Source organism: Salmo trutta, chromosome 25 (genome assembly GCF_901001165.1).
Source record: "Salmo trutta chromosome 25, fSalTru1.1, whole genome shotgun sequence".
Taxonomy (NCBI): domain Eukaryota; kingdom Metazoa; phylum Chordata; class Actinopteri; order Salmoniformes; family Salmonidae; genus Salmo; species Salmo trutta.
Genome location: NC_042981.1, coordinates 1348994 through 1367395, shown reverse-complemented (window position 1 = coordinate 1367395; position 18402 = coordinate 1348994). Strand labels below are relative to the sequence as shown.

The 18402-nt window shown below is 40.8% G+C and overlaps 1 protein-coding gene across 1 annotated transcript in view; it reads left to right on the top strand.

Moving 5' to 3' along the window:
• Positions 1-18402, top strand: part of gfra4a (GDNF family receptor alpha 4a) — a 302557-nt gene that overhangs the window by 238025 nt on the left and 46130 nt on the right. Inside the window, exon 2 of the mRNA XM_029712536.1 lies at positions 4749-5030. Within this exon, the coding sequence (XP_029568396.1) occupies positions 4749-5030 (282 nt within the window). The remainder of the gene's footprint in view (positions 1-4748; positions 5031-18402) is intronic.

Genomic DNA, 18402 nt, shown 5'->3' with positions numbered 1-18402 from the left:
ACCTACAGTAGTACTAACCAGTAGTATTACCTAGTACTAACCAGTAGTATCACCTACAGTAGTACTAACCAGTAGTATTACCTAGTACTAACCAGTAGTATTACCTACAGTAGTACTAACCAGTAGTATTACCTAGTACTAACCAGTAGTATCACCTAGTACTAACCAGTAGTATCACCTACAGTAGTACTATCCAGTAGTATTACCTAGTCCTAACCAGTAGTATTACCTAGTACTAACCAGTAGTATCACCTACAGTAGTACTAACCAGTAGTATCACCTAGTACTAACCAGTAGTATCACCTACAGTAGTACTAACCAGTAGTATCACCTACAGTAGTACTAACCAGTAGTATTACCTAGTCCTAACCAGTAGTACCACCTACAATAGTACTAACCAGTAGTATCACCTACAGTAGTACTAACCAGTAGTATCACCTACAGTAGTACTAACCAGTAGTATTACCTAGTCCTAACCAGTAGTATCACCTACAGTAGTACTAACCAGTAGTTTTACCTAGTCCTAACCAGTAGTATCACCTACAGTAGTACTAACCAGTAGTATTACCTAGTCCTAACCAGTAGTATCACCTACAGTAGTACTAACCAGTAGTATTACCTAGTCCTAACCAGTAGTATCACCTACAGTAGTACTAACCAGTAGTATCACCTACAGTAGTACTAACCAGTAGTATTACCTACAGTAGTACTAACCAGTAGTATCACCTACAGTAGTACTAACCAGTAGTATCACCTACAGTAGTACTAACCAGTAGTATCACCTACAGTAGTACTAACCAGTAGTATTACCTAGTCCTAACCAGTAGTATCACCTACAGTAGTACTAACCAGTAGTATCACCTACAGTAGTACTAACCAGTAGTATTACCTAGTCCTAACCAGTAGTATCACCTACAGTAGTACTAACCAGTAGTATTACCTAGTACTAACCAGTAGTATCACCTACAGTAGTACTAACCAGTAGTATCACCTACAGTAGTACTAACCAGTAGTATTACCTAGTCCTAACCAGTAGTATTACCTACAGTAGTACTAACCAGTAGTATTACCTAGTCCTAACCAGTAGTATTACCTACAGTAGTACTAACCAGTAGTATCACCTACAGTAGTACTAACCAGTAGTATCACCTACAGTAGTACTAACCAGTAGTATTACCTACAGTAGTACTAACCAGTAGTATTACCTAGTCCTAACCAGTAGTATCACCTACAGTAGTACTAACCAGTAGTATTACCTAGTCCTAACCAGTAGTATCACCTACAGTAGTACTAACCAGTAGTATTACCTAGTCCTAACCAGTAGTATTACCTAGTCCTAACCAGTAGTATTACCTACAGTAGTACTAACCAGTAGTATCACCTACAGTAGTACTAACCAGTAGTATTACCTACAGTAGTACTAACCAGTAGTATTACCTAGTCCTAACCAGTAGTATCACCTACAGTAGTACTAACCAGTAGTATTACCTAGTACTAACCAGTAGTATCACCTACAGTAGTACTAACCAGTAGTATTACCTAGTCCTAACCAGTAGTATCACCTACAGTAGTACTAACCAGTAGTATTACCTAGTCCTAACCAGTAGTATTACCTAGTCCTAACCAGTAGTATTACCTAGTCCTAACCAGTAGTATTACCTAGTCCTAACCAGTAGTATTACCTAGTCCTAACCAGTAGTATTACCTACAGTAGTACTAACCAGTAGTATTACCTAGTCCTAACCAGTAGTATCACCTACAGTAGTACTAACCAGTAGTATTACCTAGTCCTAACCAGTAGTATCACCTACAGTAGTACTAACCAGTAGTATTACCTAGTCCTAACTAGTAGTATTACCTAGTCCTAACCAGTAGTATCACCTACAGTAGTACTAACCAGTAGTATTACCTAGTACTAACCAGTAGTATTACCTAGTCCTAACTAGTAGTATTACCTAGTCCTAACCAGTAGTATCACCTACAGTAGTACTAACCAGTAGTATTACCTAGTCCTAACCAGTAGTATCACCTACAGTAGTACTAACCAGTAGTATTACCTACAGTAGTCCTAACCAGTAGTATTACCTAGTACTAACCAGTAGTATCACCTACAGTAGTACTAACCAGTAGTATCACCTACAGTAGTCCTAACCAGTAGTATTACCTAGTCCTAACCAGTAGTATTACCTAGTCCTAACCAGTAGTATTACCTACAGTAGTACTAACCAGTAGTATTACCTAGTCCTAACCAGTAGTATCACCTACAGTAGTACTAACCAGTAGTATTACCTAGTCCTAACCAGTAGTATCACCTACAGTAGTACTAACCAGTAGTATTACCTACAGTAGTCCTAACCAGTAGTATTACCTAGTACTAACCAGTAGTATCACCTACAGTAGTACTAACCAGTAGTATCACCTACAGTAGTCCTAACCAGTAGTATTACCTAGTCCTAACCAGTAGTATTACCTAGTCCTAACCAGTAGTATTACCTACAGTAGTACTAACCAGTAGTATTACCTACAGTAGTACTAACCAGTAGTATTACCTACAGTAGTACTAACCAGTAGTATTACCTACAGTAGTACTAACCAGTAGTATTACCTAGTCCTAACCAGTAGTATTACCTAGTCCTAACCAGTAGTATTACCTAGTCCTAACCAGTAGTATTACCTAGTCCTAACCAGTAGTATTACCTAGTCCTACCAGTAGTATTACCTAGTCCTAACCAGTAGTATCACCTACAGTAGTACTAACCAGTAGTATTACCTAGTCCTAACCAGTAGTATTACCTAGTCCTAACCAGTAGTATTACCTACAGTAGTACTAACCAGTAGTATTACCTACCGTAGTACTAACCAGTAGTATTACCTACAGTAGTACTAACCAGTAGTATTACCTACAGTAGTACTAACCAGTAGTATTACCTAGTCCTAACCAGTAGTATTACCTAGTCCTAACCAGTAGTACCACCTAGTCCTAACCAGTAGTATTACCTAGTACTAACCAGTAGTATTACCTAGTCCTAACCAGTAGTATTACCTAGTCCTAACCAGTAGTACCACCTAGTCCTAACCAGTAGTATTACCTAGTCCTAACCAGTAGTACCACCTAGTCCTAACCAGTAGTATTACCTAGTACTAACCAGTAGTATTACCTAGTCCTAACCAGTAGTATTACCTAGTACTAACCAGTAGTATTACCTAGTCCTAACCAGTAGTATTACCTAGTCCTAACCAGTAGTATTACCTAGTCCTACCAGTAGTATTACCTAGTCCTAACCAGTAGTATCACCTACAGTAGTACTAACCAGTAGTATTACCTAGTCCTAACCAGTAGTATTACCTAGTCCTAACCAGTAGTATTACCTACAGTAGTACTAACCAGTAGTATTACCTACCGTAGTACTAACCAGTAGTATTACCTACAGTAGTACTAACCAGTAGTATTACCTACAGTAGTACTAACCAGTAGTATTACCTAGTCCTAACCAGTAGTATTACCTAGTCCTAACCAGTAGTACCACCTAGTCCTAACCAGTAGTATTACCTAGTACTAACCAGTAGTATTACCTAGTCCTAACCAGTAGTATTACCTAGTCCTAACCAGTAGTACCACCTAGTCCTAACCAGTAGTATTACCTAGTCCTAACCAGTAGTACCACCTAGTCCTAACCAGTAGTATTACCTAGTACTAACCAGTAGTATTACCTAGTCCTAACCAGTAGTATTACCTAGTACTAACCAGTAGTACCACCTAGTCCTAACCAGTAGTATTACCTAGTACTAACCAGTAGTATCACCTACAGTAGTACTAACCAGTAGTATTACCTAGTCCTAACCAGTAGTATTACCTAGTCCTAACCAGTAGTACCACCTAGTCCTAACCAGTAGTATTACCTAGTACTAACCAGTAGTATTACCTAGTCCTAACCAGTAGTATTACCTAGTCCTAACCAGTAGTACCACCTAGTCCTAACCAGTAGTATTACCTAGTCCTAACCAGTAGTACCACCTAGTCCTAACCAGTAGTATTACCTAGTACTAACCAGTAGTATTACCTAGTCCTAACCAGTAGTATTACCTAGTACTAACCAGTAGTACCACCTAGTCCTAACCAGTAGTATTACCTAGTACTAACCAGTAGTATCACCTACAGTAGTACTAACCAGTAGTATTACCTAGTCCTAACCAGTAGTATTACCTAGTCCTAACCAGTAGTACCACCTAGTCCTAACCAGTAGTATTACCTAGTACTAACCAGTAGTATTACCTAGTCCTAACCAGTAGTATTACCTAGTACTAACCAGTAGTATTACCTAGTCCTAACCAGTAGTATTACCTAGTACTAACCAGTAGTATTACCTAGTCCTAACCAGTAGTATTACCTAGTCCTAACCAGTAGTATTACCTAGTCCTAACCAGTAGTATTACCTAGTCCTAACCAGTAGTATTACCTAGTCCTAACCAGTAGTATCACCTAGTACTAACCAGTAGTATTACCTAGTCCTAACCAGTAGTACCACCTACAGTAGTACTAACCAGTAGTATTACCTAGTACTAACCAGTAGTATTACCTAGTCCTAACCAGTAGTATTACCTAGTACTAACCAGTAGTATTACCTAGTCCTAACCAGTAGTATTACCTAGTCCTAACCAGTAGTATTACCTAGTCCTAACCCGTTTGATGACCTAGCGCTGTACTTCCATCTGAAACTATTTTAATGAATGCTCTTCCTCTTCCTCAGGGTTCCCCCTCGCTGTGTCTGCGGGGCGGGACAGAGACTGTCTACAGGCTGGGGACACCTGCTCCAGTGATGAGGCGTGCAGCCCTCGCCTTCGGACGCTGAGACAGTGTGTGGCGGGGGACGGCAGTGTGAAGCTTGGCCCCGGGGCCAGGAACCAGTGTGAGAACGCGGTCACGGCCCTGCTGTCCTCACCGCTCCACGGCTGCCAGTGTAAACGAGGCATGAAGAGAGAGAAGAACTGCCTCAGTATCTATTGGAGCTTGCACCAGTCTGTCGTACATGGTGAGATTATAACACCTAGCCCTAATCTATAGTACCAGTCTGTATAACACCTAGCCCTAATCTATAGTACCAGTCTGTCCTGCATGGTGAGATTATAACACCTAGCCCTAATCTATAGTACCAGTCTGTATAACACCTAGCCCTAATCTATAGTACCAGTCTGTATAACACCTAGTCCTAATCTATAGTACCAGTCTATATAACACCTAGCCCTAATCTATAGTAGCAGTCTGTATAACACCTAGCCCTAATCTATAGTACCAGTCTGTATAACACCTAGCCCTAATCTATAGCACCAGTCTGTATAACACCTTGTCCTAATCAATAGCACCAGTCTGTCCTGCATGGTTAGACTATAACACCTAGCCCTAATCTATAGTACCAGTCTGTATAACACCTAGCCCTAATCTATAGCACCAGTCTGTCCTGCATGGTGAGATTATAACACCTAGTCCTAATCTATAGTACCAGTCTGTATAACACCTAGCCCTAATCTATAGTACCAGTCTGTATAACACCTAGCCCTAATCTATAGCACCAGTCTGTCCTGCATGGTGAGATTATAGCACCTAGCCCTAATCTATAGTACCAGTCTATATAACACCTAGCCCTAATCTATAGTACCAGTCTGTATAACACCTATCCCTATTCTATAGTACCAGTCTATTTAACACCTAGCCCTAATCTATAGTACCAGTCTATATAACACCTAGCCCTAATCTATAGTACCAGTCTGTATAACACCTATGTCTAATCTATAGCACCAGTCTGTATAACACCTAGCCCTAATCTATAGCACCAGTCTGTCCTGCATGGTGAGATTATAACACCTATCCCTAATCTATAGTACCAGTCTGTATAACACCTAGCCCTAATCTATAGTACCAGTCTGTATAACACCTATCCCTAATCTATAGTACCAGTCTATTTAACACCTAGCCCTAATCTATAGTACCAGTCTATATAACACCTAGCCCTAATCTATAGCACCAGTCTGTATAACACCTATGTCTAATCTATAGCACCAGTCTGTATAAAACCTAGCCCTAATCTATAGCACCAGTCTGTCCTGCATGGTGAGATTATAACACCTAGCCCTAATCTATAGTACCAGTGTGTCCTGCATGGTTAGATTATAACACCTAGCCCTAATCTATAGTACCAGTCTGTATAACACCTAGCCCTAATCTATAGTACCAGTCTGTATAACACCTAGTCCTAATCTATAGTACCAGTCTGTATAACACCTAGCCCTAATCTATAGTACCAGTCTGTATAACACCTAGCCCTAATCTATAGTACCAGTCTGTCCTGCATGGTGAGATTATAACACCTAGCCCTAATCTATAGCACCAGTCTGTATAACACCTAGCCCTAATCTATAGCACCAGTCTATATAACACCTAGCCCTAATCTATAGTACCAGTCTGTCCTACATGGTGAGATTATAACACCTAGCCCTAATCTATAGTACCAGTCTGTATAACACCAAGTCCTAATCTATAGTACCAGTCTGTATAACACCTAGTCCTAATCTATAGCACCAGTCTGTATAACACCTAGCCCTAATCTATAGTACCAGTCTATATAACACCTAGCCCTAATCTATAGCACCAGTCTGTATAACACCTAGCCCTAATCTATAGCACCAGTCTGTATAACACCTAGCCCTAATCTATTGTACCAGTCTATATAACACCTAGCCCTAATCTATAGTACCAGTCTATATAACACCTAGCCCTAATCTATAGTACCAGTCTGTATAACACCTAGCCCTAATCTATAGCACCAGTCTGTATAACACCTAGTCCTAATCTATAGTACCAGTCTATATAACACCTAGCCCTAATCTATAGCACCAGTCTGTCCTGCATGGTGAGATTATAACACCTAGCCCTAATCTATAGCACCAGTCTGTATAACACCTAGTCCTAATCTATAGTACCAGTCTGTATAGCACCTAGCCCTAATCTATAGTACCAGTCTGTATAACAACTAGTCCTGATCTATAGCACCAGTCTATATAACACCTAGCCCTAATCTATAGTACCAGTCTATATAACACCTAGCCCTAATCTATAGCACCAGTCTGTCCTACATGGTGAGATTATAACACCTAGCCCTAATCTATAGCACCAGTCTGTCCTACATGGTGAGATTATAACACCTAGCCCTAATCTATAGCACCAGTCTGTATAACACCTAGCCCTAATCTATAGTACCAGTCTGTATAACACCTAGCCCTAATCTATAGCACCAGTCTGTCCTGCATGGTGAGATTATAACACCTAGCCCTAATCTATAGTACCAGTCTGTATAACACCTAGCCCTAATCTATAGTACCAGTCTGTCCTGCATGGTGAGATTATAACACCTAGCCCTAATCTATAGCACCAGTCTGTATAACACCTAGCCCTAATCTATAGTACCAGTCTGTATAACACCTAGCCCTAATCTATAGTACCAGTCTGTATAACACCTAGCCCTAATCTATAGCACCAGTCTGTATAACACCTAGCCCTAATCTATAGTACCAGTCTATATAACACCTAGCCCTAATCTATAGCACCAGTCTATATAACACCTAGCCCTAATCTATAGTACCAGTCTGTATAACACCTAGCCCTAATCTATAGTACCAGTCTATATAACACCTAGCCCTAATCTATAGTACCAGTCTGTATAACACCTAGCCCTAATCTATAGCATCAGTCTATATAACACCTAGCCCTAATCTATAGTACCAGTCTGTATAACACCTAGTCCTAATCTATAGTACCAGTCTGTCCTGCATGGTGAGATTATAACACCTAGCCCTAATCTATAGCACCAGTCTATATAACACCTAGCCCTAATCTATAGCACCAGTCTGTATAACACCTAGCCCTAATCTATAGTACCAGTCTGTATAACACCTAGCCCTAATCTATAGTACCAGTCTGTCCTGCATGGTGAGATTATAACACCTAGCCCTAATCTATAGCACCAGTCTGTATAACACCTAGCCCTAATCTATAGTACCAGTCTGTATAACACCTAGCCCTAATCTATAGCACCAGTCTGTCCTGCATGGTGAGATTATAACACCTAGCCCTAATCTATAGCACCAGTCTGTATAACACCTAGTCCTAATCTATAGCACCAGTCTGTATAACACCTAGTTCTAATCTATAGTACCAGTCTGTATAACACCTAGCCCTAATCTATAGCACCAGTCTATATAACACCTAGCCCTAATCTATAGTACCAGTCTGTATAACACCTAGTCCTAATCTATAGCACCAGTCTGTATAACACCTAGTCCTAATCTATAGTACCAGTCTTTATAACACCTAGTCCTAATCTATAGTACCAGTCTGTCCTGCATGGTGAGATTATAACACCTAGCCCTAATCTATAGCACCAGTCTATATAACACCTAGCCCTAATCTATAGCACCAGTCTGTATAACACCTAGCCCTAATCTATAGTACCAGTCTGTATAACACCTAGCCCTAATCTATAGCACCAGTCTATATAACACCTAGCCCTAATCTATAGTACCAGTCTGTATAACACCTAGTCCTAATCTATAGTACCAGTCTGTCCTGCATGGTGAGATTATAACACCTAGCCCTAATCTATAGCACCAGTCTGTATAACACCTAGCCCTAATCTATAGTACCAGTCTATATAACACCTAGCCCTAATCTATAGCACCAGTCTGTCCTGCATGGTGAGATTATAACACCTAGTCCTAATCTATAGTACCAGTCTGTATAACACCTAGCCCTAATCTATAGTACCAGTCTGTATAACAGCTATCCCTAATCTATAGTACCAGTCTGTCCTGCATGGTGAGATTATAACACCTAGCCCTAATCTATAGCACCAGTCTGTATAACACCTAGCCCTAATCTATAGTACCAGTCTATATAACACCTAGCCCTAATCTATAGCACCAGTCTGTCCTGCATGGTGAGATTATAACACCTAGTCCTAATCTATAGTACCAGTCTGTATAACACCTAGCCCTAATCTATAGTACCAGTCTGTATAACAGCTAGCCCTAATCTATAGTACCAGTCTGTCCTGCATGGTGAGATTATAACACCTAGTCCTAATCTATAGTACCAGTCTGTATAACACCTAGTCCTAATCTATAGTACCAGTCTGTATAACACCTAGTCCTAATCTATAGTACCAGTCTGTCCTGCATGGTGAGATTATAACACCTAGCCCTAATCTATAGTACCAGTCTGTATAACACCTAGTCCTAATCTATAGCACCAGTCTGTCCTACATGGTGAGATTATAACACCTAGCCCTAATCTATAGCACCAGTATGTCCTGCATGGTGATGAGAAGGAAGGTACTACGCAGCACACGGTTCCCCCTCGCGCCCTCAACTTCGTTGAGATAAATTGAGTTGTTTCCTTGCAGGGAAACTGTGCAGCCAGCTGAACTGCCTGTTGCCTGTTTCTGAGGCTTTTGTTAAAGAATGAGAAGCAATGTTGTGTCTATTTTCTGCTTTTCATTAAATCATGCAGAGCTGTTCTTTATATAGCCTAAAATGCATGTGTTCATATGGGCAGAGTATTATATATAGGCTATAGTATAGCGAATTTATATTAGTTATGAAAATAAAGAAAGATCTAGTTTTAGGAAGTCACTTGAATGTAAAACTATAAAGACTAATTTTATTTGTTTGTTTTATTGTGAAACAAACAAGTAAGACCAAAAAAACAGAACTTGAGCGTGCATAACTATTCACCCCCCCAAAGTCAATACTTTGTAGAGCCACCTTTTGCAGCAATTACAGCTGCAAGTCTCTTGGGGTATGTCTGTAAAAGCTTGGCACATCTAGCCACTGGGATTTCTGCCCATTCTTCAAGGCAAAACTGCTCCAGCTCCTTCAAGTTGGATGGGTTCCGCTGGAGTACAGCAATCTTTAAGTCAGATCACAGGTTCTCAATTGGATTGAGGTCTGGTCTTTGACTAGGCCATTCCAAGACATTTAAATGTTTCCCTTAAACCACTCGAGTGTTGCTGTAGCAGTATGCTTAGGGTCATTATCCTGCTGGAAGGTGAACCTGTCCCAGTCTCAAATCTCTGGAAGACTGAAACAGGTTTCCTTCAATAATTTCACTGTATTGAGTGCCATTCCTTCAATTCTGACCAGTTTCCCAGTCCCTTCTTCCATATGTTTGGGGAGTCTCCCACATGTCTTTTGGCGAACACCAAACGTGTTTGCTTATTTTTTTCTTTATAAGCAATGGCTTTTTTTCTGGCCACTCTTCTGTAAAGCCAAGCTCTGTGGAGTGTACGGCTTAAAGTGGTCCTATGGACAGATACTCCAATCTCCGCTGTGGTGCTTTGCAGCTCCTTCAGGGTTATCTTTGGTCTCTTTGTTGCCTCTCTGATTAAAGCCCTCCTTGCCTGGTCGGTGAGTTTTGGTGGGCGGCCCTCTCTTGGCAGTTTTGTTGAGGTGCAATATTCTTTCAATTTTTTAATAATGGATTTAATGGTGCTCCATGGGATGTTCAAAGTTTCAGATACTTTTTTATAACCCAACCCTGATCTGTACTTCTCCACAACCTGACCTGTTTGGAGAGCTCCTTGGTCTTCATGTTGCCCCTTGCTTTATGGTGTTGAAGACTCTGGGGCCTTTCAGAACAGGCATATATACAGTTCAAGTCGGAAGTTTGCATACACTTAGGATGGAGTCATTAAAACTCGTTTTTCAACCACTCCACAAATTTCTTGTTAACAAACTATAGTTTTGTCAAGTCGGTTAGGACATCTACTTTGTGCATGACACAAGTAATTTTTCCAACAATTGTTTACATACAGATTATTTCACTTATAATTCACTGTATCACAATTCTAGATGGTCAGAAGTTTACATACACTAAATTGACTGTGCCTTTAAACAGCTTGGAAAATTCCTGAAAATTATGGCATGGCTTTAGAAGCTTCTGATAGGCTAATTGACATCATTTGAGTCAATTGGAGGTGTACCTGTGGAAGTATTTCAAGGCCTACCTTAAAACTCACTGCCTCTTTGCTTGATATCATGGGAAAATCAAAAGAAATCAGCCAAGACATCAGAAAAGAAATTGTAGACCTCCACAAGTCTGGTTCATCCTTGGGAGCAATTTCCAAACACCTGAAGGGACCACATTCATCTGTACAAACAATAGTACGCAAGTATTAACACTATGGGACCACGCAGCCGTCATACCGCTCAGGAAGGAGACACGTTCTGTCTCCTAGAGATGAACATACTTTGGTGCGAAAAGTGCAAATCAATCTCAGAACAAGAGCAAATGACCTTGTGAAGATGATGGAGGAAACAGGTACAAAAGTATCTATATCCACAGTAAAACGAGTCCTATATCGACATAACCTGAAAGGCCGCTCAGCAAGGAAGAAGCCACTGCTCCAAAACCGCCATAAAAAAGCCAGACTACGGTTTGCACTGCACATGGGGAGAAATGTCCTCTGGTCTGATGAAACAAAAATAGAACTGTTTGGCCATAATGACGATTGTTATGTTTGGAGGAAAAAGGGGGAGGCTTGCAAGCCGAAGAACACCATCCCAACCATGAAGCACGGGGGTGGTAGCATCATGTTCTGGGGGTGATTTGCTGCAGGAGGGACTGGTACACTTCACAGAATAGATGGCGTCATGAGGATGGAAAATTATGTGGATATATTGAAGCAAAATCTCAAGACATCAGTCAGAAAGTTAAAGCTTGGTTTCAAATGGGTCTTCCAAATGTACAATGACCCCAAGCATACTTCCAAAGTTGTGGCAAAATGGCTTAAGGACAACAAAGTCAAGGTATTGGAGTGGCAATCACAAAGCCCTGACCTCAATCCCATAGAACATTTGTGGGCAGAACTGAAAAAGCGTGTGCGAGCAAGGAGGCCTACAAACCTGACTCAGTTACACCAGCTCTGTCAGGAGGAATGGGCCAAAATTCACTCAACTTATTGTGGGAAGCTTGTGGAAGGCTACCCGAACCGTTTGACCCAAGTTAAACAATTTAAAGGCAATGCTACCAAATACTAATTGAGCGTATGTAAACTTCTGACCCACTGGGAATGTGATGAAAGAAATAAAAGCTTAAATAAATCATTTTCTCTACTATTATTCTGACATTTCACATTCTTAAAATAAAGTGGTGATCCTAACTGACCTAAGATAGGGCATTTTTACTGGGATTAAATGTCAGGAATTGTGAAAAACTGAGTTTAAATGTGTTTGGCTAAGGTATGGCATTTTTTTGCTTTTACCTCCCTTATCTCACATCATTTGCTCACATTGTATATAGTCTTATTTTTTTATTTTTTTTATTTTTTTTTTCTACTGCATTATTGACTGTATGTTGTTTACTCCATGTGTAACTCTGTGTTGTTGTATGTTGTCGAACTGCTTTGCTTTATCTTGGCCAGGTCGCAATTGTAAATGAGAACTTGTTCTCAACTTGCCTACCTGGTTAAATAAAGGTGAAATAAAAAATAAATAAAAATGTAATGTGTTTGGCTAAGGTATGTAATGTGTTTGGCTAAGGCATGTAATGTGTTTGGCTAAGGTATGTAATGTGTTTGGCTAAGGTATGTAATGTGTTTGGCTAAGGTATGTAATGTGTTTGGCTAAGGTATGTAATGTGTTTGGCTAAGGTATGTAATGTGTTTGGCTAAGGTATGTAATGTGTTTGGCTAAGGTATGTAATGTGTTTGGCTAAGGTATGTAATGTGTTTGGCTAAGGTATTTAATGTGTTTGGCTAAGGTATGTAATGTGTTTGGCTAAGGTATGTAATGTGTTTGGCTAAGGTATGTAAACTTCTTATTTCAACCGTATTACGAAGACCATGTGACAGATCATGTGACACTTAGATTGCACACAGGTGGACTTTATTTAACTAATTATGTGACTTCTGAAGGTAATTGGTTGCACCAAATCTTATTTAAAGGCTTCATAGCAAAGGTGATAAATACATATGCACGCACCACTTTTCCCTTTTTCTTAAATTTTTTGAATTTTTTGAAACAAGTAATTTTTTTTTCATTTCACTTCACCAATATAGACTATTTTGTGTATGTCCATTACATGAAATCCAAATAAAAATCTATTTAAATTACAGGTTGTAATGCAACAAAATAGGAAACAAGCCAAGGGGAATACTTTTGCAAGTCGCTGTATATCTGTCACTCCCCTTGGTTCTTTCCTCAGGTGCGTTGTTTGTGTTTTGTGTTTATTGTTTTGTTTATTTATTAAAACACTCACTCCCTATACTTGTTTACCGACTCTCAGCGAAATCATTACAATAATACTATTTTATTAACTTAAGATTCTTACCAAGACAGGCAGACAGTCCAGACAAACTAAAGAATACTATTTTATTAACTTACACAGATAGGCAGATAGACAAACAGTACAGTGGGCTATACATATGCACAAGAAGAGTAAAGACTGTTTTAAGAGAGAGAAGATAATTAAGGCAAATGTATGATGCTGCTAATGAACAATAACTAATTGATTACCTTTGAAACAATCTTTTTTGAAGTGCCCGGATCGTTATAAAATGGCTTGGATATCAAATTGAAGTCGTTCATATGCTAATAATCCACACGCTACCCAGCATTCATTATTCTTATTGATCCTGTCTGTGCTTCGAACAATAAATGTAGGCTACACGTACAGACAGGATCGACAGACCGCAGTCTTTCTGGAAGTGTACCGAATAGGATGCTTTTGAACGCCTCAGTCACATGACGCTCACTGGCGGCGTCCAAGGAATGATGGATACCCGGATCTTTCAGTGGCCAGAAAATCAAATGGAGGAGCTCCTGGCATACTTTCAGGCAACATGGGAGAACGTCGGACCTATTGGAAGAAAGCTTCTTATGTCCAGTGCATTCGGGAAAGTATTCAAACCCCTTGACTTTTTCCACATTTTGTTACGTTAAAGCCTAATTCTAAAATTGATTACGTTTTATTTTTTCCTCATCAATCTACACACAATGCCCCATAATGACAAAGCAAAAACAAATGTATTAAAAATACCAAACTGAAATATCACATTTACATAAGTATTCAGACCCATTACTCAGTACTTTGTTGAAGCATCTTTGGCAGCGATTACATCCTCGAGTCTTCTTGGGTATGATGCTACAAGCTCAGCACACCTGTATTTGGGGAGTTTCTCCCATTCTTCTCTGCAGATCCCCTCAAGCTCTATCAGGTTTGATGGGGAGTGTCGCTGCACAGCTATTTTCAGGTCTCTTAAAAGATGTTCGATCGGGTTCAAGTCCAGGCTCTGGCTGGGCCACTCAAGGACATTCAGAGACTTGCCCCAAAGTCACTCCTGTGTTGTCTTGTCTGTGTGCTTAGGGTTGTTGTCCTGTTGGAAGGTGAACCTTCGCCCAAATCTGAGGTCCTGAGTGCTCTGGAGCAGGTTTTCATTAAGGATCTCTCTGTAGTTTGCTCTGTACATCTTTCCCTCGATCCTGACTAGTCTCCCAGTCCCTGCCACTGAAAAACATCCCCACAGCATGATGCCTCCACCACCATGCTTCACCGTAGAGATGGTGCCAGGTTTCCTCCAGACGTGACGTTTGACATTCAGGCCAAAGAGTTCAATCTTCGTTTCATCAGACCAGAGAATCTTGTTTCTCATAGTCTGAGAGTCTTTAGGTGCCTTTTGGCAAACTCCAAGTGGGCTGTCATGTGCCTTTTACTGAGGAGTGGCTTCCGTCTGGCCACTCTACCATAAAAGCCTGATTGATGGAGTGCTGCAGAGATGGTTGTCCTTCTCGAAGGTTCTCCCATCTTCACAGAAGAACTCTGGAGCTCTGTCAGAGTGACCATTGGGTTCTTGGTCACCTCCCTGACCAAGGCCCTTCTCCCCCAATTGCTCAGTTTGGCCGGGCGGCCAGTTCTAGGAAGAGCCTTGGTGGTTCCAAACTTCTTTAATTTAAGATTGATGTAGACCACTGTGTTCTTGGGGACCTTCAATGCTGCAGAAATGTTTTGGTACCCTTCCCCAGATCTGTGCCTCGACACAATCCTGTCTCTGAGCTCTACGGACAATTCCTTTGACCTCATGGCTTGGTTTTTGCTCTGACATGCAGTGTCAACAGTGGGACCTTATATAGACAGTTGTGTGCCTTTCTAAATCATTTGTAATCAATTTAATTTATCACAGGTGGACTCCAATCAAGTTGTAGAAACATCTCAAGGATGATCAATGGAAACAGGATGCACCTGAGCTCAATTTAGAGTCTCATAGCAAAGGGTCTGAATACTTATGTAAATAAGGTATTTCTGTTTTTATTTTCAATACATTTGCAAAATGTGGAAAAAGTCAAGGGTGTATGAATACTTTCCGAATGCACTGTATTAGGTATACTTGTTTTTGGCCAATTTCTTTGTATTTCGCTCAGCTTTTTTGTTGACAAGCACAGGTTTTATAGTGAATGGTTGGTGTTAATGGATGGAGTGAAAACTAGGTCAAACTAAAATAGATTCTTTAAAAGGAAAATACATTGTAGAACTAGATATAGGTCTAGATGAGTTTAGGCTGGTTTTAGCCTTCAGCCTTTATATAAACATATGAATTAATTCATATAAAAAACATTCTGCCCAGATTAACTCATTTAGGCCCATATAAACACATTTATTTTAGGCCATAACTGAACCAATTTCTCTACGCTATAATATTCTGCCATATGAACAATACAATATTTGTAGCCATACATGATTTAATTATTTAACATGATTTAATGATTTAACATGATTTAACATGATATAACGATTTAACATGATTTAATGATTTAACGATTTTACTGCTCGCTTAACCCGGAAGCCAGCCGCAACCAATGAGAGGAAACACCGTCCAGCAGGAGTCCCTAGATAAGGAAATCCCGGCCGGCCAAACCCTCCCCTAACTGGGATAACGCTGGGCCAAATGTGCACCCGTCCCATGGGTCTCCCGGTAACGGCCGGCCGTGACACAGCCTGGGATTGAACCCGAGGCTGTAGTGGCGCCTCAGCACTGTGATGCACTACCTTAGACCACTGCGCCACTCGGGAGACCCCTGCTTCACATTCTTTAATAACCGACTACAGCTGGCATCACAGCTTCCCCAGTGCTTCACAGCTTCCCCAGGTCTTCACAGCTTTGCCAGTTCTTCACAGCTTCCCCAGTGCTTCACAGCTTCCCCAGTCCTTCACAGCTTCCCCAGTCCTTCACAGCTTCCCCAGGTCTTCACAGCTTTGCCAGTTCTTCACAGCTTCCCCAGTGCTTCACAGCTTCCCCAGTCCTTCGCAGCTTCCCCAGGCCTTCACAGCTTCGCCAGGTCTTCACAGCTTCCCCAGTGCTTCACAGCTTCCCCAGTTCTTCACAGCTTCCCCAGTTCTTCACAGCTTCCCCAGTTCTTCACAGCTGCCCCAGTACTTCACAGCTTCCCCCAAAAAGTGTAAAACAAATAAAAATATATTTTAGATTCTTCAAAGTAGCCACCCTTTGCCTTGAAGACAACTTTGCACACTCTTGGCATTCTCTCAACCAGCTTCACGAGGAATGCTTTTCCAACAGTCTTGAAGGAGTTCCCACATATGTTGAGCACTTTTTGGCTGCTCTTCCTTCAGTCTGCAGTCCAACTCATCCTTAACCATCTCAATTGGGTTGAGGTCGGGTGATTGTGGTAGCCAGGTCATTTGATGCAGCACTCCATCACTCTCCTTCTTGGTCAAACAGCCCTTACACAGCCTGGAGGTGTTTTGGGTCATTGTCCTGTTGAAAAACAAATGATAGTCCCACTAAGCGCAAACCAGAAGGGATGGCGTATCGCTGCAGAATGCTGTGGTAGCCATGCTGGTGAAGTGTGCCTTGAATTCGAAATAAATCACAGAAAGTGTCACCAGCAAAGCATCCCCACACCATCACTCCTCCTCCATGCTTCACGGAGGGAACCACAGATGCGGAGATCATCCGTTCACTTACTCTGCGCCTCACAAAGACACAGAGGTTGGAACCAAAAAATCTCAAATTTAGACTCATCAGACCAAAGGACAGATTTCCACCAGTCTAATGTCCATTGCTCGTGTTTCTTGGCCTAAGCAAGTCTCTTCTTCTTATTGGTGTCCTTTAGTAGTGGTTTCTTTGCAGCAATTCGACTATGAAGGCCTGATTCACAGTCTCCTCTGAACAGTTGATGTTGAGATGTCTGTTACTTGAACTCTGTGTAGCATTTATTTGGGCTGCAATTTCTGAGGCTGGTAACTCTAATGACCTTATCCTCTGCAGCAGAGGTAACTCTGGGTCTTCCTTTCCTGTGGCGGTCCTCACGAGAGCCAGTTTCATTAGAGCACTTGATGGTTTTTGCGACTGAACATGAAGAACCGTTCAAAGTTCTTGAATTTTTTTCACGCATTGACTGACCTTCATGTCTTAAGTTGTTTCTCTTTGCTTATTTGAGCTGTTCTTGCCATAATATGGACTTGGTCTTTTACCAAGTAGGGCATCTTCTGTATACCACCCCTACCTTGTCACAACACAACTGGTTGGCTCAAACACATTAATAAGAAGGAACGAAATTCCACAAATTAACAAGGCACACCTGTTAATGGAAATGCATTCCAGGTCATTTAGCAGACGCTCTTATCCAGAGCAACTTACAGTAGTGAACACATGGAACACAAACATACATTCTTTTTTTTTTTTTTTTTTTGTGCTGGCCCCCCATGGGAATTGAACCCACAACCCTGGCATTGCAAACACCATGTGTTGCAAACACCATGCTCTACCAACTGAGCCAATTAATTGGTTTCAGAGAATGGCAAGAGTGTGCAAAATAACATACAATAAAAGTTGATTTGTTTAACACTTTTTTTTGGTTACTACATGATTCCATATGTGTTATGTCATAGTTGTGATGTCTTCACTACTATTCTACAATGTAGAAAATAGTTTAAAAAAATAAAGACAAACCCTGGAATGAGTAGGTGTGTCCAAACATCTGACTGGTGCTGTACATATATCTATGATTCAGCCATGAGCAGGGCAGATCTGTTCATTTATATATCTATGGTTCAGCCTTGAGCAGGGCAGATCTATTCATTTATATATCTATGATTCAGCCATGAGCAGGGCAGATCTGTTCATTTATATATCTATGATTCAGCCATGAGAAGGGCAGATCTGTTCATTTATATATCTATGATTCAGACTTGAGCAGGGCAGATCTGTTCATTTATATATCTATGATTCAGCCTTGAGAAGGGCAGATCTATTCATTTATATATCTATGATTCAGCCCTGAGAAGGGCAGATCTGTTCATTTATATATCTATGATTCAGCCCTGAGAAGGGCAGATCT